The sequence below is a fragment of the Phaseolus vulgaris genome, chromosome 10 (assembly GCF_000499845.2).
Source record: "Phaseolus vulgaris cultivar G19833 chromosome 10, P. vulgaris v2.0, whole genome shotgun sequence".
NCBI lineage: Eukaryota > Viridiplantae > Streptophyta > Magnoliopsida > Fabales > Fabaceae > Phaseolus > Phaseolus vulgaris.
In genome coordinates this window covers 27,881,906-27,903,104 of record NC_023750.2, presented here as the reverse complement: position 1 = coordinate 27,903,104, position 21,199 = coordinate 27,881,906, and the positions used below count along the sequence as shown (strand labels likewise).

Here is a 21,199-nt window from a genome sequence, read left to right as displayed (position 1 = left end):
CACCCATCTCTCACCAATTTTAGTAAATCCCATTTTGCTTAGGGATCCACTGTTAAACTCACTTCGGGGCTTGATAATTTCAGCTAGCTCCCCTTCTATATCCACTTCAAAATAGTGACAAAATTTAGAGATTAAATTTTTTGAATAAGATGCTTTGGTGTCTCCAAATCCAAGAGGTAAGCTTGAAGACCTTGCTGCTGGGAGTGTGTGTGTTTTCTAGTTGTTTGAAACTTGTTAATTCACTCCTTAAGTTGATCCAATTTCATTTGAATATTTAATCTTTTGAAAAGATAGGTTTTATAAAAAGCTGTTGAAATTTTTAAACAACAGGTTGTTTTACCTTAGTAGTTTCAATATGTTGAAATTTCAAAACAACAAGTTGTTTTACCTTAGCAGTTTTTGAAAAGGTTTTGAAAAGCTTGACTTTGCTGTCAAGTCAATTCAACCAATTGTTTCGACAAAACAATCGATTGTTTTCTTGAAAACCTTAACAGAATTCTATTAAGTGGTTTTAATATGTTTTAAATGATCCTAACTACCTTGGCTCCTTTATTAAATTTTTTTTACCACTTGGTTGATCTATATAAAGGTGGTTTTATCCTCCTAATCTCGGTGTAAGATAAAGAGTTTATCAAAACAGTTTTTCCAAGATTTGAAAGAGCTTTGGATCATTCTTAAGTGTGTGGAATAAGATTGGGTTGTAATTCTGAACTTTAAGCTTTGTAATACCCAGGTGTATTATATTCCCTTCTTCCTTGATTATTGTATTTTTGTATTTGTGTTGCCAATGAGTGTTATGTGTTCTTGAGGTGTTCAAGATCAACATTCTTGGTGTGGTTTGCCAAAGGTAATGTGTTTCTTGAGGGGTTCAAGGTCACTACTTTGGTGTGTGGTGTTTGTAATCTGGTTTTGATTGCATAGTGGTTTACCTAGTGGTTTCTGGGGACTGGATGTAGCTCTTGGTGTAAGAGTGAACCAATATAAATAGCTTGTGTGCTTATCTCTTACCCTTAACTCTTTAAATTTTGTTTTTAAGCTGTTTAAGTTCTAACTGGTATAAACAATCGATTGTTTCTAAGAAACAACCGATTGTTTTTCTGATATCATCTTAAAACAGTTTTGGGTCTTTGTTTCCTTGATTCTTTTCTCTGTAATTCAGCATTGAATTTCATTATACCATCAAAGTTTGTGAAAATCTCTTATAAACAATTCACCCCCCCCTCTTGTTTAAGGCCATATATTCTAACAAAAATGGCATAGCGGTAGTGGAAATCACATAACCTTATGGATTTTTGCATATGCTCCTTGATGGTGTGGATCCAATTGATCTTCAATTTTTTCATGATGCAATAGATCAGCAGTAGGTCTTCCTCAGAAAGAGTGGAATGATTGCTCCCCCTAGGTGTGATGATCCATGACACTATGAAGGCTATAAGCCTTTCATCAAGCTTTAACCCTCTAACAAAAAAATTTCTTACTTTGGAGAGGGGATTCTTGAGACAACTTTTATAGAAATGCATTTTGTTGAACTCGTCAACAACCCCTAGATTGCCTCTGTTGATTCTCACTCCAGAGAACTTCAATCCAGCCACAACAACCCATACATCATTTGTGATGACCATATCTACACCTTTCACATGAGAAATAAGTGAGTCACCATTGAATTGAAGGTTAGTATAAAATACCTTCACCAAATCTGGATAAATGTTTCTAGTGAGCTCAAGAAAAAGTTTCGACCTTTGTTCCTTGATTAGGCTCCTCACAGTATTCATATTTTGTTGTTTCGTCCATGTAAAGGAGACAAGCTTGGGTGTATTCATACTTTTCCTACTAGTTTCATGTAGGTATTTGTCAATCAATTCCGATTCTCCAGAGAACCACCCTTCAAGCTTCCCACCACTCCTAACAGCCCTGGTTTTCATCCTTTTAGCAGATGGGGGAGTTCCAGCCATAGCTTAATTCAGAGAGGAACTTTTGCACACTATAGAGAAAACTTAGAGCAGAGGAAAAAGAAGAACAACAGGTTGTTTGTGTTAAAAACAACAGTTTATTGCAATCCTTATATAGCCATAACTCTTGGTCAAAGTTGGCATTATGTGGGTTGTTTTCAAAACAGAAAAACGAATCAAATCTGAACCATAAAGCTGTTTTTGTCAGTCAAACAGAAAGTACAGATACTCACATGTTGATTTGACCAAATTTTAAAAGCAACTTAAATTTCCAAGATAAGAAGAATTTAATTTATTAAGAGCAGTTATAGCAGAGGCAAATTGTATTCAAACATGTAATTAATACAATATTGACCACAAATATCACTAGGGTTGAATAGAATTACAAATCAGAACTTAGAAATTAAAACATATTTGCACAGTGCTAACATAGAGAAAACAATCAATTGTTTCGAAGAAACAATCGATTGAAATTCTGCACTGTTAAAAAGTTTAGAGAAAATTAGATTTTCAAATAGTCATGCTATATTCAAACATCAAGGTTTACAATGTCCACAAATTGTATAAGGAACGGATGAAATACAAGATAATTACAAATGTTCAACAAAGAGAAGAGCAAGAAAATTATCCTCATATTACAGTTACACAAATGTAAGCAGTTCATAGAATCAGGACAAGGCTTTGTCTTGTACACAAATCTTTTTGAGATCTTAATCTTTCTAACCCTTCAAGTAGAGTAAAAAATTTGCAAAACAGAACTTGTTAAATCACAAGGTTTGATCTCTTAAAGAACTTGGGACCCTTTGTGTTAGACTTGTTTTTGGAACCATCAAAACATCTGGGAATCCATTTAAATATCCCTTTAGGAACAAGATATTTTCAAAACCTCCAGAACCTAACTGAATGTCCTTTCTTCATGCAATAGAAACATGTACCAACCGGTTGAATCGATCTTTTAACCGATAGTTTTTCTGGTACAGTTAAATCACAAGGTTTGATTTCTTAAAGAACTTGGGACCCTTTGTGTTAGACTTGTTTTTGGAACCATCAAAACATCTGGGAATCCATTTAAAGATCCCTTTAAGAACAAGATATTTTCAAAACCTCCAGAACCTAACTGAATGTCCTTTCTTCATGCAATAGAAACATGTACCAACCGGTTGAATCGGTCTTTTAACCGATAGTTTTTCTGGTACAGTTAAATCACAAGGTTTGATCTCTGAAAGAACTTGGGACCCTTTGTGTTAGACTTGTTTTTGGAACCATCAAAACATCTGGGAATCCATTTAAATATCCCTTTAGGAACAAGATATTTTCAAAACCTCCAGAACCTAACTGAATGTCCTTTCTTCGTGCAATAGAAACATCTACCAACCGATTGAATCGATCTTTTAACCGATAGTTTTTCTGGTACAGTTGAAAAAGGTTTTGAAATCCCATATCCTTTGCTTTGAGGATAAAAACCTAAACCAACTTTTCCAAAAACACATTTTTGAGATGCAAGAACATCTTCAAAGTTGGATTTTCCTATTGTAAGTTTGTCCAAGGTTTTCAAAAGATAGTGAATCTTTCTTTCAAGATTTTCACAATTTTCTCAAACTTTTGACTCACAACTGTAAGATGAGTTTTTGTAAATCAAATCAAGGTTTTCAAAATCTTCTTTTGTTTTTCCCAACTCTTTTTCCAGAGATTTGATTTTGTTTTCCAGCCAGTTATTTAGACCTTTCAACCGAAAGTGCTAATCGGTTAGCCTCTTCTTGAGTTTCATTAAAAGCTTCTAGCAATTGATAATAGTTGTTACCTTTGATTGAAGATGATGAACTCACACTACTGGATACAAATGCTCTAAGGCACAAATTTGCTTCTTCATCATCAGAAGAACTTGAGGATGATACTTCATTGTCATCCCATGCCACATATGCCTTTTTGAATTTTCCTCTTTTCTCATTTTAGAAATATGTTCTTTCTTTGATTTCATTATTGGGGCATTCTGCCTTGATTAGAACTTGTTCACCACAACTATAGCAAGTGTACTTGTTAATATTAAAATCGCTAGGTCTTTTTGAACCATACCTCTTTGAAGCTTGACTTTTCTTCTTCAAGAACTTGTTGAATTTTCTTGACAACAAACTCATAGTGTCTTCATCACTTCCACTTGAGTCTTGTTGTTTGTGATTGCAAGCTTAGAGTGTTATGCCCTTGTTGTGTTTTTCCTCACTTTCTTGGACAACAAGCCTATCCATTTCGAGCTCGTGTTCCCTAAGCTTACCAAACAATGATGCAACAGTCATTGATGTCAAATCTTTTGATTCTGAGATTGCCTTTTGGCTGCCATGTTCTATCAAGACATTTCAATATTTTTGTCAGATAAGCTCTGGATGAATCTATTTTTGTTTTTTAGTTTGTGATTTTTGATTCTATTAAACCTAGTGACGTGTATGGTCAAACTTGCTTTAATTGATTGAATACAGTTTAACTCTGGTACATTAACTTTTAGTAGATTAGATCTCTACCTATCTTGAAAATCAAATATGTCTTAAATGCTTGGTCAAATATCAGAGGTGAATCTGTACTTTCTGATTTGACTGACCATGCCAACTTTATTGTTCATATTTGATTCGTTTTTATGTTGAATGCAACCAGCTTTGACTAGGGGTTCTCTGCTATAAAACCCAATGCATTTAGATGTTGTTTCCACTCACAAATAACCAATTAATCTGGAACTGGTATTCCTATCTTTCTTCAAAAGTTGTCTTTGCAGAAACTGTTTCTTATTTAAGCAAAGGCTGGAACTCCTCCATTTGCAAAAAGGATGAAGTCGAGGGGTGTCAAAAGCACTAGAAAGCTTGAAGGATAGTTTGCAGGAGATACCAATCTCATCAACAAGTATCTACTAGAGACTAGTAGAAAGAATGTGAATACTCCAAAAGTTGTTTCCTTCACTTGGATGAAGTAGCAGAAGTTGGATTCTGTAAGGAGTATCCTCAAAGAACAAAAGTTAAAAAGATTTTTGGAACTCACAGGGAGCATCTATCCTGATCTTGTAAAGGTATTCTACACTAATCTTAATTTTGATGGCGACTCACTTATCTCTCATGGCAAAGGTGTAGATATGATTATCACAAGTGAGGTATGGTGTGTTGTGACTGGGCTGAAGTCTTTTGGACTAATAATCAACAGGGGAAACCTTGGAATTGTGGAAGATTTCAACAAAATCCAGTTTTACAAAGGTTGTCTCAAGAATCCCCACTCCAAAGTGAGGAATTTTTTTGTTTGAGGGTTGAAAGGATTGTGGCCTTCATAGTTTCATGGATTCTCACACCTAGGGGGAGCAACCATTCAACTCTTTCTGAAGAAGATCTTCTCATGATCTACTGCATCATGAATAAAGTGAAGATCAGCTGGATTCACACTATCAAAGAGCATATGCAAAAATCCATGAGGTTATGTGACTATCATTATCCTTATGCTATTTTGATTTCTAAGTTCCTTCACTATTTTTGAAGTGGATATAGAAGGAGAGCTAGCAGAAGTCATCAAGCCCTCCAGTGAAATCAATAGTGGATCCCTAAGCAATATGGGGTTTACTAAGATTGGTGGAAGATGGGTAAGCAAAGATGGTGATTATGCTGGCCCAAGTGGAACCAATGAAGGAGATGAAACTAAAGAGGCAGCAATGCAAGATGATCCTGCTGCTGGAACTCAAGATGGTATGCATCATGAAATCAACATGGAAGAAAGGATGCCAAGCATGTCATCCTTTGAAATGCAAATGCTTAATAGGATGGACACCTTTGCTGACAATCAAAGAAACCTTTATGAGATGTGTGAATCAAGATTTACAAACATGGACACGAGGTTCTCTACTCTAGATGAACAGATTGAAGAAGTTCAGAGGCAGATTCTGGAACTGCAATTTCAAAGGGAGGATAGCCCTTCTTTTTAGCTTAAAAAGTTTTATATTTCTTTTATGTTGTTTTTAATCCTACCATTTGTCTATTTGATGAGACAAATAGGAGGAGAAGTATTGGGATTGTAATGTTCTTAATATTGCTATATTACGCTTGAACATTGCTTTATTACTTGCTTTTATAAACTGCTTTCTTTGGTTTATTGTTTAGCTATTATTTCTTGTTTACAACAGAATTTTAACCGGTTATCTCTGCATTATAAACGATTGTTCTTATGCAAGTTCTGCTACTTTTGAAATCGGATATACAAATAAATTTGGGCTAGTCTATTCTGTGTTTGTTCAGTGTTTGCAGGATTCAATAGATTCTAAACAAAGAACATTCCTAAAAGTATCCCAGAGATTTGTCTCCATCAAATAGGGGGAGATTATTGAAGATGGGAAGCTTTGATGTGGCAAATCCTCATGAAGCCTGAAGCTGTGTGATGTTTTAGGTTTAGGGTTTGTTGTTGGGTTTAGAATCTTTGTAAGATCAGTATTGAATCTCAGACAAAGCTCATTTCAATCTGTTTTAAAGATTAAAGTTTCAAGCTAATCGGTTGTTTGTCACTGAGCTGGCAAAGGAGTTTTGAAACTGTTTTTTGAATCAATTGTATAACTGACAAAACCATTCAACTGGTTAAATTGTGGTTTTAACCGATTAAATGTATGTTTTCATAACAGTTTTTTGAAAACCTATTTTAACTGATTTGAATGTTCAAAACTGTCATCAACGGTAGTTTTTCAATGTTTATAAAAAGAATTTTCTTTTAAAACGAAAAGAAGATTGAACAATACGATTTTTACACTCTGAGTTGAAATTATTTTGAGAGATTACAAACTGTTTGTGAAAAGGTTTTTCACCAAGTTTTAGCAAGATTGCCTTTGTGCTTTGCTGTGTTTCAAAGAACTGATCAATAGGGTGCTGGTGTATTGTGATTCCAGGTGTTTTCTAACCCTGTTCAAGTTCTTGTAATTGTCCATATTACTCTGTGTATAAACTGCTGTAAAATCCTATATAGTCAATGTGATTCTAGCTTAAGGTGTGTGTTGTGTGCAAGGAGGGTGAGTAGGCTTTGTGGGATTCAAAGTCACCTCTTTGTGTGTGGTATTTGTATAATTTGTGATTGGTTGCATAGTGAAAACTCAGTGGTTTGACTGAGGATTGGATGTAGCTCTGTGATTGAGTGAACCAGTTATAATCTCTGTGTAATTCTCTCTATCCATTCTCTCACTAAACTGTTTGTATTTTCCGCTGTCATAAACAACCGGTTAAATTGCAATTTTAACCGATTGAAATTCTGATACCAGTTTATGTTTGACTATTGATTGTTAAAGTTTCATTCTAAGCAAAGCATTTGTGAAAATAGTTTGAAAACAATTCACCCCCCCCCTTCTTGTTATAGCCATCAAACCTAACAATTCTTATTGTTTTGTCCGGTTGACTCGCCTCGCCGGTAATCTTCTACGACTACTTTGGCCCTTCTATCCTAGCTTGAGAATCGTGCCTTCTCCACCAAGAAACTTCTCACCTACAAAGACAAAGGGGCCCCCTAGCGGTCGTTTGCACTTCGACGCTCAAGTCAGTACTAGGGCAAAGAACATCGATTGTATAAAATAGCTTTAGTCTCAAAAGCCGCATACCTTACTAGGGTTCTTAACACACTTTATATAGGTTGAAACTAGGTTTTACCTCTGTTCTGTTACCACTGTCTAGGGTTCCTTCGGAAGTGTCCCTGCACCGCTATTGTGTAATCTTAGCGTATCTGGCGCATGAACTTCCTTTAACTAGAATGCAACGAATCATCAGCGTGGCCGCCTAGGTCTCAACTTGGTGCACCTAATCTCTAGCGCCATCTGTTTCGCGGGTGCCCTAAGTATCCACGTGCCATGCATGCAACTTCGCTGGAAACCCTAACTCTACTGGGCCCTTACGCCTCCTAGGATTAACCACGATGTCGCGCCTTCATGCGTCATACATCCCACATGCATGGATCCCTCGTGCCTTAGGCTTCCCATACATCTCTTTGTCTTTAACTATTATCTTAACGAATTTCTAGGGGCCCACCTTACGAGGCTTCCACTTCATCCTAACGGCCGATGTCCGATCTTCTCCTCCTATAGATGAGGTCCGACATCGATCTTCGACATCAGGCTTAGGGCAGCAAACCCAAAGACTAACCAACCACCTGGTAAGTGCGTCTGGTGCCCACCTTAAGTGACCCCCTTTCATTACCGTACATCAGTGCACGATGTCTGAGGTCAACCTCTGAGCCAATGACTGAGGACTGGTCGGGACACAAGCCCTCCAGTCTCGAGCTGTAACTTGTTTCAGTGAAGAGACTAAGTGATCACGTTGCGCGACCTACGTGGAGATGGGTAACGGGTGTGAACAGTACTCTGAAGTGACATCTCATCATTCCCCGCTAATCAGCGTCAAGATCAACGACTGGGACTTACTGGCGTTCGAACTTCTCTGTGTACTGTTCAAACACTTTAACCGTTGCGCTCCCGCCACTGTTTCATTACTTTCGCGTACGCGACCCTTCACTTAGCATTTTGCAAAGCGTAGACACTCTCTTCTCTTTCCTCTGAAACACAAACCCTCGAATCACAATGTTCGAAAGGTATGATTTTTATTTCCCGATCGCTTTGCCACTTATGATTTCGCTGCTTGTAGTGCGCTTACAACTGCCTGAGACTGTTTTGATTTTCGCATTTCTTTGCACACTTAATTATATTGCTCATATTTTCCAAGTTTTCATATCTCCGGGTTTCCTCCGGTGTCGGTGAATCACGCAACTTCCCTTATAAGGTCTCTCCTTTCTTTTTCTCTTTAGCTTTCTCGTCAAGATGACCAAGCGAACGAGACGAGTTCTTGAACCGATTTCCCCTTCTGACTCTGCTTCGACCTCCTAGTCCTCTTCTGTTCCTCCACTTTCCTCAGTTCCCCCCCCCCCCCACTTGCCTCCTTTAACGAGTCCCTGTACCGCTAGCCTCCAGCGAACTTTCACGAACCTAAAAAGCATAGCCGCTTATAGGAAGAGGCAATCATGCCACCCGTCACGCGTTTTTGGTAAAGACCATGATAAATTCGTGCGGATGGTGGCTTGCCGCGTAGGGGAACCAGTGTGTGTTGACGAAGCCTTCGACCCCGAGGGCGCCTTCTATTTCGTTTACTCAACCCTTTTCCGAAGGTTGGGGTTCCGGTTGCCTTTCACCCCCTTCGAGTGTACCTTATTGACTGAATTGAATGTAGCCCCCGCCCAGTTTCATCCTAACAATTAGGCGTTTGTGCGGGCGTTCGCGATTCTCTGTTGCAGTCTTGGCCTTACACCGTTGGTGGACGTCTTCCTCTATTTCTTCGAGGCCAAGGACCCGGGGAAAAAGTTGTGGGTTAGCCTTAATGGCGTGGCTGGAACAGTGCTTTTAACGCTCTTTCAGCAGTCGTACAAAGGGTTCAAGAAGAACTTTTTTAAAATTCGTTGCAACCGCTGGGACCCTTCTCTTTTGGACAGGTTTCCTCTATATTGAACAGAGAAGCTGAACCTACGGTGGGTTCGACATTTCGAGGATCTTTCTGTCTTGGAGAGAGAGGTATGTGAGCTTTTATCTGGGTTCGCTGCTCCTCTGAGTACTTTGGAGCTACTCAAACGCGAGTATAACCCCGAGGACCTTGATAGCTATATCGGTATTTTTTCCTTTCTGTCCTGGTTTTTCATTCATTTAACGAGGATAAGAAAAAGAAATTGGTAGACCTTCTGGCCAAACAAAGGGCGACTGCTGCTGGGACGAGTCTCTTGGTACCCTTGGCTCCTTCTTCATCAACTATCCCGACCATTTAGCCGATGAATCTGGCCCCTGCTGCTAAAGAACTCAGGGGGTTCTGGCGGTTGAATCAGACGATAAGGACACTTGCACTGGCTTAGTCCATAAGTGATCGAGGGTAGGTGCATCTACGATGCCCTCAGCTTCTGCTTCGGCTGGTGCTCCAAACTTCGTAGATCAACCTCTGAGTGCATCCTCCCCCTTCCCTGCTGTCTTGGGTGGCAGGGCAGGGAGTACTACTAGGAGTCAAGGGACTGAATCCCCGATACCCCTTCCACCGTTGTTTAGACAGGCGTTTGGTTATTCCCGAAGTGGCGGGCTAGTTGGTCTGGACAATGATCTCCTCCAGGACCACATGGCTGAGTTCCTTGGGGGACTCGCGCTGGCTTCCGATCAGGCTCTTCCCAGGGCTCAAGCTTCCAGTGACCTTGAGGAAGAACTGGCGAAGGTGAAGGAGGATTTTGCTACCAGGGAATAGGTTTTTTCCAATCGTGAGACTGCTTTGTACTTGGAGGTGGCCAACCTTCGTCAGATTGAGAAGGACGTCAAGAAGGCCCTTCGGGACAAGAGCATGGAAGTAGTTGAACTGGGCGATCAGTTGATTGAGCTAAAAGGGAAGATGGTCGTTCTGGAGGATAGGAGCACACAGCGCGAAGTCCTTATAGGGAAGGTCAAAGGAGAGTTAGCCGAATTGAAGGGTGAGCTGGCCGAGAAATCTGAGTCTTTCAAGAGGGCTGAAGAGGAACTCCTGAATGATGCTGTTGCGGCCTATGATGAAGGGTTTCAGGATGTTGTCGCTCAATTCACTTGCGCATACCCTGAAACAGATCCTTCCCTTTTGCATGAATCTAAACACGTTGTGAACGGCCAAATCGTACCACGAGAATGACTTCTCCTTGTAACCCTTATCTTTATAATTATGTCTTTGGATGGATGAACACGTAGTCCTTTACATTATCATTTTCTTTGCTTGGCTATTTGTCTGTGTTTGGCTACCTTGCGAGGGTGGCTACTTCTTTAATCTTTTGTCTTCGCTGTATAGAACTTGGAATCATGCCTTTTCTCGTGGGAGAGTTTTTAATCATGGGAGATTAAATTGCTTCTCTCCAAACGTTGTTCTATGGAAGAGGGCTCTTTTCAGTCGTTCCTGTGGCGCACTTTTCTCCCTCTAAACGGTCTTTCGCCCTGCAGGCTTTTCGGGAGGTCCCTACTGCCCCTGACTTGTTTGTGCCTTTCTTCGAAGAAAAGGTCTCCATTCCGTTCTCGAACGGGTGATCCTTTGTAAGAGGGAGATTCCCTCGGGGAACCTTATTATTTCCGTTCTTGGTTATCACCACAACGGGTGATTTTTACTTTATTCCTGCGAACCATACTATTCTCGAACTTGGTGAACTTACGTAGGAGGGAGGTCCGTTTGGGGAACCATATTACTTCTGCTCTTTACCTTATCACTACAAGGGAGAGGTTCATATTTTGCTGCGAACCATACTATTCTCAGACTTGGTGAACTTACATAAGAGGGAGGTCCGCTTGGGGAACCATATTACTTCTGTTCTTTACCTTATCACTATAAGGGAGAGTTTCCTTTTTTGCTGCGAACCATACTATTCTCGGACTTGGTGAACTTACGTAAGAGGGAGGTCCGCTTGAGGACCCATATTACTTCCGCTCTTTACCTTATCACTACAAGGGAGAGGCTCATTTTTTGCAATGTATTTTAAATGAATAACTTTTATTCGGGTGACCTCGCTAAAAAACCCTTTTGAGGGAAAAAGAGTGTCCCCATAAACGTGTACAAATGTAAAGTTTAACTAAAGTAAAATTTTCAGGTTGGTTGCATTCCAAGTGCGGGGAATTGCACCACCTTCTAACGTCTCGAGCCTATACGCCCCATTTCCGAGGGCCTCCGTTATTCTAAAAGAACCGGTCCACTTGGGGGATAATTTGTTTTCTAACTGGTACGGGTGAGCTTTCCTCATTACCAGGTCGACAACCTGGAATTGCCGCGATCTCAGCTTGGAGCTGTACTTGTAATCCAACCTTCTTTTCAAAGCTTCGGCTTTGATCTTTGCTTCTTCCCTCACTTCGTCCAATAGGTCCAAGTTCACCTTCCTCTCTTCGTTTGATTCTTCCACTACGAAGTTCTGGAAACATGGTGAATTCTCCTGGGTTTCTACTGGGATCATAGCGTCTGAACCATATACCAAATTAAAGGGCGTTTCCTTGGCGGTGGACTGAGTGGTGGTGTGATAGGCCCAGACATTTCTAGGAACTTCTTCTGCCCAGGTCGCTTTGGCTTTGTCCAATCTTCTTTTCAGACCTCTGAGCAGAACATGATTGGCCGACTCGACCTGTCCGTTTGTCTGGGGTGTTCTACCGATGCAAACACTTACTTTGTTCCCAACTCTGCGCATAACTTACCCAACTGCTGGCTTGCGAAATGGGTACAATCAGATACTAATATCTTCGGGATCCCGAATCGGCACACTATATTCTTCCACACAAAGTGTTGAACTTTGTGGGTCGTGATCTGTGCTACCGGTTCCACTTCGTGAAGTACTCTATGGCAACCACAAGACACTTCATCTGTCTTACTGCCAAGGGGAAAGGCCCCAGGATATCGATTCCCCACGTATGGAATGGCCACGGGCTGTATATCGATCTCAACTCTTCTAGGGGTGCGTTGTGCCAATCAGCATGTTGTTGGCACTGCTTGCATCGTTGGGCGTATCTTGTGCAGTCCTCCCTCATGGTTGGCCAGTAATAACCTGCACAGAGGGCTTTCGACGAGAGAGATCGGTCGTCGATGTGCCTACCGCATATTCCTTCATGTAATTCTGCCATGATGCGTGTGCATTGGTCACCGTCCACACATACCAGTATGGGATGGGTGAACCCGTGCCTGAATAACATTCCATCGATTAGGGTGTACTTACTTCAATTCTTCTTCACTTTTCGGGTTTCTATGGGATCTAGTGGGAGTATTCCGTCGGCGAAATAACACTGGTAAGCTGTTATCCAAGTTTCTCCTCCTTCGACGTGATGAACTTGTGACGTTACCATTCCAACGACCGGGTACCTGCTTATTCTAAGCGTTTTCACCATTTCCTGCGTTAACGATCAGTGACTCCTCTTCATCCCCTCTGACTTGTCCACGTGCTGTATTTTTGCCATTTTGTCTGGGTGTCTTCAGGGTTTCCTGAATCACCGTCCTTTGTCGGCCCCCCTTGCCCGAACTGGCGAGTTTGGCAAGCAAGTCAGCTCAGGCATTTTGCTCCCTGGGTACATGGACTAACTCGAACACATCAAACGATTCCTTCAGCACCTGGACATATTCCAAGTATGCGACCATTTGAGGATCTTTAGCTTGGTACTCCCCCGTGACCTGTCCTATAACCAACAAAGAATCACCTTTTGCCAACAATCCTCTCGCCCCCATCTCCTTTGCTAGCAACATTCCTGCGATCAGGGCCTCGTATTCTGCTTGGTTGTTACTGGCTTTGAAAGTGAAACGGAAAGCCTACTCGATTAGCAACCCATCCGGACCTTCCAAGATGACGCCTGCCCCGTTACCTTGTTGCTTTGACGAACCATCTATTGAGAGTACCCACTTGAAATCCGCCCCTTTTTGATAGGTGGCTGCTGGGAAGGTCTATCATTATCATGATTGTGAAACTTTGAAAGTAATGACGGAGCCTTCTGGCTGAAAATACTACTGCTAAGGCCGCTTTATCTAGGGCCGGGTATCTTACTTCGGGCCCCTGCAACACCTTACTTACGAAATAAATTGGTCTTTGTACCTGGTTCTGCTCTTGTAACAGGACTGAGCTGATAGCTTTCTCTGTGACCGCGAAATACAAACGGAGCGGGGTTCCTAGCTCGGGTTTGCACAAAACCGGAGGGCTGGCTAGGTACTTTTTCAAATCCTTAAAAGCTTCTTCACATTCGCGAATCCAAACGAACCTGTTGTTCCTTCTCAGGCACTGGAAATAAGGATGACCCTTATCCGCTCCTGCTGACACGAACCTGGACAGAGCAGCCATGCGCCCTGTTAGCTGTTGTACTTCTTTCACCGAGATGGGGCTTCTCATATTTATTATAGCAGCACACTTCTCGGGGTTAGCCTCGATTCCTCGTTCAGTGAGTAGGAAACCTAGGAACTTGCCTGCCTCTACTCCGAACACGCACTTCTCCGGGTTCAATTTTAACATGTACTTTGCTATCGTAGTGAATAACTCCTCCAAGTCGGTCGCGTGTTGTTCCTTTTGTTGGGTAGTCACCACCATGTCGTCCACATACGCTTGGACCTTCCGTCCCAATATAGGAGCCAGTACTCTGTCCATCAGTCATTGGTAGGTGGCCCCTGCGTTCTTTAGCCCAAAAGGCATGGTTTTATAGCAATAGCAGGATGATTCGGTCATAAATGTCGTCTTGGACTCATCCCTGGGGTGCATAATGATTTGGTTGTAGCCAGAGAAGGCATCCAGGAAGCTAAGCAACCTGCACCCAGAAGTGTTGTCTACTAGGGCGTCGATGCTGGGCAGGGGGTAAGAATCCTTTGGGCAGGCTTTGTTAAGGTCTGTGAAGTCGACACACATTATCCACTTCCTGTTAGCTTTCTTCACTAACACCACATTGGCTAGCCATTCAGGATACTGGATTTCCCTGATGTGGCCAGCTTTCAACAACTTCGTTGTCTCTTCCCGAATGACCTGTGGCTTCTCTTCGTTAAACTTTCGCCTTCTTTGGCGGACGGGCCAGACGCTAAGGTCCATGGTGAGGCGATGACACAGAAAATCAGGGTCAATTCCAGGCATGTCGGCCGCGGACCATGCGAAGGCGTCGAGATGTCTCGTTATGACTTCAGAGATTCGGTCCCGCAACTCTATGCTCAAGGATTTCCCTAGTTTAAACACCTTCCTCCCGATCTCCCTTTCTTCTACCCCTTCGGCAGGCTCGGGTCGGTTTTCCCGGACAATCTCTTCTCGGGTCATTCCATCTTCCTTTGATGGTCTGGACGTGACGGAGAATATTCCTCCCCTTGTTTTTAGACTGTTTTTGTAACACCTCTTAGCCTTTTCCTGATCCGACTTGATGGTGATTACTGCTCCCTCGAGGGAGGGAAACTTCACTTTCATGTGTCTAGTGGACGGAACCGCCTTCAACTTGTTCAAAGCTAGCCTTCCCAATAGTATGTTGTAAGCAGAGGGGGCATTGATAACAAGGTACCTGATTTTGCTGGTGTGTGAAGACAGGTTGTCCGTGAACGTGGTACTTAGTTCAATGTACCCACGGACCTCTACTTTGTTCCCGGTAAATCTGTACGAACGTCCGGCATAGGGTTTCAGTTGGTCCATGGACAATTGTAGACGATTGAAGGTTGTTAAGAACATGACATCGGCTGAACTCCCTTGATCTACAAGGACGTGGCATACCCTTCTTCCGACGGTGATTAGGGAAATCACCATCGGGTCGTTATCGTGAGGTACGACGCCTTGGAGATCGGCTTCTGTGAAGGTGAGGTCGACATTGGGAGCGAGATCTATCTGTTGTGTTTCTACCGTTGCTTGGGAGGTACATCCCTCTCTTGGGAAACCCCCCGAGATAGTGTTTACCTCTCCATGAATAGGAACCTCGTGCCCCTGATCCGCTCTTGTAGCCACCAATGTCTGATCGTCCGTTTCTTCTAGCAGGTAGTCCTTCAGGAACCCGCTTTTTACCAACTCGTCTAGTTGATGGGTCAGGGACAGTTTCGTATATGGTTGTCATTCGCCTGATGGAATTCACACCAAGCGTTCTTACTGGGCACCATCTTCCTGTCAGTCTTTGCTGGTACCTTCAACCTTGCGGCTATGTTGGGGATGGTGATTAACTCCTTGAGCTCCACCCAAAAGTTATGCTTTGGGGGAGAACGGCATAAGACGTGCCCTGAGCGGTACTGGTGGTGCACGCTCGTCTGTCGTGCGCTCCCCCACATGTTGTAGGCCTCTTTGTAATTCCTCATTGGCTCGACGCAATTCCATGTTGTCTGCTTGAGAAGCCGCTACTTCCGCCTGGAGAGTGCGCATTGTATCTAGGACATGTTGTGTGGTCACATTATCCCCTTCAGGGGGTGCCCTTTCCTCAGATCTAGCCGCTGCTCGTCTCGTACTTCTCATGTTGTTTGGTTAAGACTCCTTCCGTGATTGTGAGTGGGACCTTATTTTAACCAGCCTCACGGTGGGCGCCATATGTTCTGTTCGGTTGACTCGCCTCACTGGTAATCTTCTACGACTACTTTGGCCCTTATATCCTTACTTGAGAATCATGCCTTCTCCACCAAGAAACTGCTCACCTGCAAAGACAAAGGGGCGCCCTAGCGGCCGTTTGCACTCCGACGCTCAAGTCAGTATTAGGGCAAAGAACATCGACTGTATAAAATAGCTTTAGTCTCAAAAGCTGCGTACCTTACTAGGGTTCTTAGCGCCTTTTATAAAGGTTGAAACTAGGTTTTACCTCTGTTATGTTACCACTGTCTAGGGTTCCTTCAAAAGTGTCCCTACGCCGCTATTGTGTAATCTTAGTGTATCTGGCGTATGAACTTCCTTTAACTGAAATGCAACAAATCATCAGCGTGGCCGCCTAGGTCTCAACTTGGTGCACCTAATCTCCAACACCATCTGTTTCACAGATGCCCTAAGTATCCATGTGCCATGCATGCAACTTCTCTGGAAACCCTAACTCTATTGGGCCCTTACACCTCCTAGGATTACCCACGATGTTGCGCCTTCATGCGTCATACATCCCACATGCATGGGTCCCTCGTGCCTCAAGCTTCCCATACATCTCTTTGTCTTTAATTGTTATCTTAACGAATTTCTAGGGGTTCACCTTATGGGGCTTCCATTTCATCCTGACGGCCGATGTCCGATCTTCTCCCCCTAGATGAGGTTCGACATCGATCTCCGACATCAGGCTTAGGGTAGCAAACCCAAAGACTAACCAACCCCCTTGTAAGTGGGTTTGGGGCCCACCTTAAGTGACCTCCTTTCATTACCATACATCAGTGCGTGATGTCTGAGGTGAGCCTCTGAGTCAAGGACCGAGGGCTGGTCGGGACACTTACCTTCCAAAATTGGTAATTGACCCCACAAAATAGTGGTGGCCTGTTTATGGAAGCACCTTCCCCAAAAGGCAACTTGTGAGCTATTTAAAAAGATTTTTCAGAAAAAAAAAAAAAAAAAAAAAAAAAAAAAAAAAAACTAGAAACTTGAATATTTTTCAATAACCTAGCTCTTGATGCCAATTGTAAGAATTAATGGCTTAAACAAGAGGGGGTGAATTGTTTGTCAAAGATTTTCGCAAAGATTGATTAAGAATGAACCTTTATCAAACAATCACAGATAAGCAATTGAGGAAAGTAATCAACCAATGATACAAAAACTGTTTTCAAAATTTTAACCGATTGAAATTACGTTTTAATCGGTTGTTTATATCAGCAACAGAAACAGAATTAACACAAACAGTTATAAGGAGTTAGAGATAGAGAGATTTACACAACAATTTTATACAGGTTCACTCAATCTTGAGCTACATCTAGTTCTCAGAAAAACCTGAGTTCCATTAGTAATCAATTCCAGATTACACCAATACACAACAAAGAGGTGACCCTGAAAACCACAAGACCCACTCACCCTATATGTAACACCACACACCTCAAGTTATAACACTCTCTAACTTTGCAGGATTTTCACAGACTTTACAAGTTTAATGAAAGAACAATAAAAAGAACCTTGAAAGGGATAGAAAACACCTGAGATTACACAAACCAGAAAGCCCTATGATCAGATCTTGTACCAGTGCAAAGCTTTAACAACAATCTTTCAAAACTTTTGAAAACTTCTTTCAAAAACAAATCTCAATCTCTTTTTGAGCTCAAATCTATGTAAAGACTTGTGTATTTTGATTTGAAAGAAAGGCTATATTTATAGCACTTGAAAACTAGCCGTTCAAGGCATTATTAATGAGCTAAAACAGTTTTGATCACATTCAAAACAGTTAAAACAGGTTTTCAAAAAACTGTTATGAAAACACACAATCAACCGGTTGAAACCATGATTTAACTGGTTGAATTGGTTAGGCAGTTACATAACCAAGTCAAAAACAGGTTTAAAACCTTCAAGCTAGGTAAGTGACAAACAACCGATCATATCGATAATTCAATCGGTTGTTTTCCCTTTGCTTAGAAAAACACTTTGTTTCTTTGAAACAGATTGGTCAAGCTTTGTGCAAGGATTAAGAACTGATCTTTACATAGATTCTAAACATTCTAATCTAAACCCAAACCAAAAGCAGACAACATCAAGCTTCATCTTGGATTTGAAACACCAAAGCTCCCATGCTCAACACGTTCCACTAATCAAACTTATTATATAAGTATTTTTATATTGTCACTTTTGACTCACTAATAAGACATATTTTGTGCACACATTATAATTTTATTATACATTAAAATAATTTTCCATATGTTTTATCCTAAGTTTTTAACTCATTTTCTTTTGGCAGGTGTGCATACAGTGATGACTTTAGAAATAGGCTTTACAAAATATGTTTTCGAAAAGGCTATTATGGAAATACAAAATAACCTTTGATGGAAGAGATATGGCCCAACCAATCAAGCCCAACAACTAGGTCCATGGCAAAGAGGATTCAAGAAGATTGGGACTCTGCTACTGATGGCAGAGAAATGTTTCTTTATATGTTCAAAGAGGACCACAAGAAGTAAAGCCCAAGCCATGATAGCTAGTTTTCTTTATTTGTAATTTCAGTAGAATAGGGTTCCTTTAGCATAATTGGGGGGGAGGGGGGTGTGCTTATCATGGTAGCTTGAGTAAAGCCTTTTAGGGTAAGAAGTTAACCCAGCTTCTAGAACTTCGCTCCTAGGGTGCGACATTGACTTTAGTCAAAACCCTAGCAGCCGCTCTTTTGTGTATTCCCCTTCCTACCCTTGCTCCTTGTTCTCCAAGGCACTTGAACCTATATAATGGGGTGCTTGGCTCATGTTTTAATAAGATCAATTTTACGAGTAAATTTTTGCCAAATATTGCAAGCTTCTACTCCCTTGTCTAGTCACTCTAGGTTAGACACTTTGATCTTCATCTCCACCTTTTTCCAAGTGATATGGCCCAACCAATCACTCTTCATACCTTTCATGCACCTACAAGGAACCCATAGCTCTATATGAGCCCTCCTTGATTCATCACATCCGTTGCTTTTGCCACCCTTTTCAAATCTCCAAGAAGAACAACCCATCATTTGGTATCAACCCATCAACCTTTCTGGAAATATGTTTTGCAAGCATTATTCTAGAAACATATTCTAGAAAGCCTATTCCAAAAACTTTATGGAAAGCTTATTCTAGAAATATTTTTTTTTTTGGTTTTTTTTCTATGTATGACTACTTTTAGGTTTTAAATGTTAATTTTATCGACATATATGCAAAGCAACATGGTGTGAACTAAAGGAGGAGGAGAATTTTAGTCTGGTTGCTTTACAAACAAAATCTAGCCGATTGACCTGGTTGCCGGTTGACTTCAAAGGTAAGCGGTGGCTCCTCTTATTTCTGGTAGATTCTGTGTTTCCTTTTGGATGTTGGAAAGCGGCTCCGTTGAAATAGAGGGCGTCCTACCTGTTGATTGCACTCCGACGATCAAGTCAGTTCAGGGCTTATAGAAACAATAAGTAAGTAAGCAGTTTCAGTCTTAGAAACAGTGTACCTTTACCAGGGATCTCAACTCCCTTTTATAGACTCTGTTAAGGTTACCTCATTGTAACGACCCCTCTCTCACCAGAGCCTTATCTCTAGTGAAATTAGGTTTGCTGGGAGGACATTCTGTTACGTTGTTACACAATCTTAGCACAATAACCACACATAATATTCCTCTTTGGAGTGCACAATCTTAACAACATTGCCTCCAAGGTACCAACTCATGTACCAGAGCTACGGGGCCCATTTTTTCTGTAGGCACCCTAGTCCTTTACGTATCATGCATGCAGTTTTCCCCTAAAAACCCTAGTGCTCTTGGGCCTTGGCGTCTTCATGGGATATTTGCTTGTGCTAGACCTGAATGTACTATACACACCACATGCAAGCACTTTCTCGCTGACTAGGCCTTTCATATATACGGGTTTCAACACACGCATCTCTAAGGGCCCACTATCGCGACCAAACCACCGAGCCGACCTGCTCCACAGGTGTCGATGTTCGATGTTGATGCTGATGTCTGAAGTATGGTCCAGCAAAGGGAATAATCCTGCCCTCCAAGGTCTCGAGCCTATACGTTTCGTTCCCGAGTACCTCTATCACGCGGAATGGGCCAGTCCATTTAGGAGACAACTTATTTTCCAACTGATAGGGGTGAGCTTTTTGCATTACCAGGTCAGCGACCTGGAACTGTCTGGGTCGCAACTTGGACTTTTGCTTATACTCCACCCTTCTCTTCAAGGCTTTGGCCTTGATGTGCGCCTCCCCTCTCACTTCGTCGAGCAAGTCTAAATTCACCCTCATTTCCTTGTTAGACTCCTCTGCCACGATGTTTTGGAACCATGGTGACCTTTCCTGGATCTCGACGGGGATCATAGCATCTGACCCATACACCAGGATAAGAGGTGTCTCCTTGGTGGTGGATTGGGGAGTGGTATGGTAAGCCCACAGGATTCGATAAACCTCGTTTGCCCAGGTCCCCTTAGCTTTCTTCAACCTCCTTTTTAGGCCTCTGAGTAGGACTCGATTAGCATATTCGACCTACCCATTAGTCTGAGGGTGCTCTATCGAGACGAATACCTGCATGATGCTGAGCTCCGTGCATACCTTGCCTAGCTGCTGACTTGCAAACTGGGTGCCATTGTCAAACACTAAATGCGTTGGGATTCCAAAACGACAAACAATATTCTTCCACACAAAGTGCTGAACCTTGTGGGATGTTTTCTGTGCGACAGGCTCGGCCTCTATCCACTTGGTGAAGTACTCAATGGCCACCACCAGGTACATCATTTGGCGAACTGCTAGGCGAAACGGGCCCAGGATATCAATTCCCCATGTGTGGAAAGGCCACGGGCTGTGGATCAATCGCAACTCCTCCGGGGGTGCATGATGCAATTGGCGTGCTGTTGGCATTGTTTGCACCGGTGTGCGTACCTCGTGTTGTCCTCCCTCATGATCAACAAGTAATACCTTGCTCGAACAGCTTTCGATGAGAGAGCTCATCCATCGATATGATTCTCACAGATACCTTCATGGAGCACAGCCATGATACGTGTGCACTGCTCACCGCTTACACAGGACAAGATAGGGTGAGTGTAGCCATGCCTGAACAATTTTCCATCTACCAAGGTGTATTTGCATGCATTCTTCTTGACGATTTTGGCCTCCGTCGGCTCCTGTGGGAGTAGGCCATCAGCCAGGTAACACCTATAGCGTGTCATCCAGGTTTCA

At 42.1% G+C, this 21,199-nt stretch overlaps 2 protein-coding genes across 2 annotated transcripts; both read right to left on the bottom strand.

Annotated features, from left to right (window-relative positions):
- Positions 1 to 11,537: 11,537 nt before the first annotated feature.
- On the bottom strand, positions 11,538 to 12,140 carry LOC137817835 (uncharacterized). The gene has a single exon (XM_068621061.1). The coding sequence runs from the start codon at positions 12,138 to 12,140 to the stop codon at positions 11,538 to 11,540; it is 603 nt and encodes a 200-aa protein (XP_068477162.1).
- Positions 12,141 to 14,072: 1,932 nt separating this feature from the next.
- On the bottom strand, positions 14,073 to 15,194 carry LOC137817834 (uncharacterized). Its single transcript, XM_068621060.1, has one exon. It carries the CDS (start codon positions 15,192 to 15,194, stop codon positions 14,073 to 14,075), a length of 1,122 nt encoding a protein of 373 aa, XP_068477161.1.
- Between the last annotated feature and the right edge of the window lie 6,005 nt (positions 15,195 to 21,199).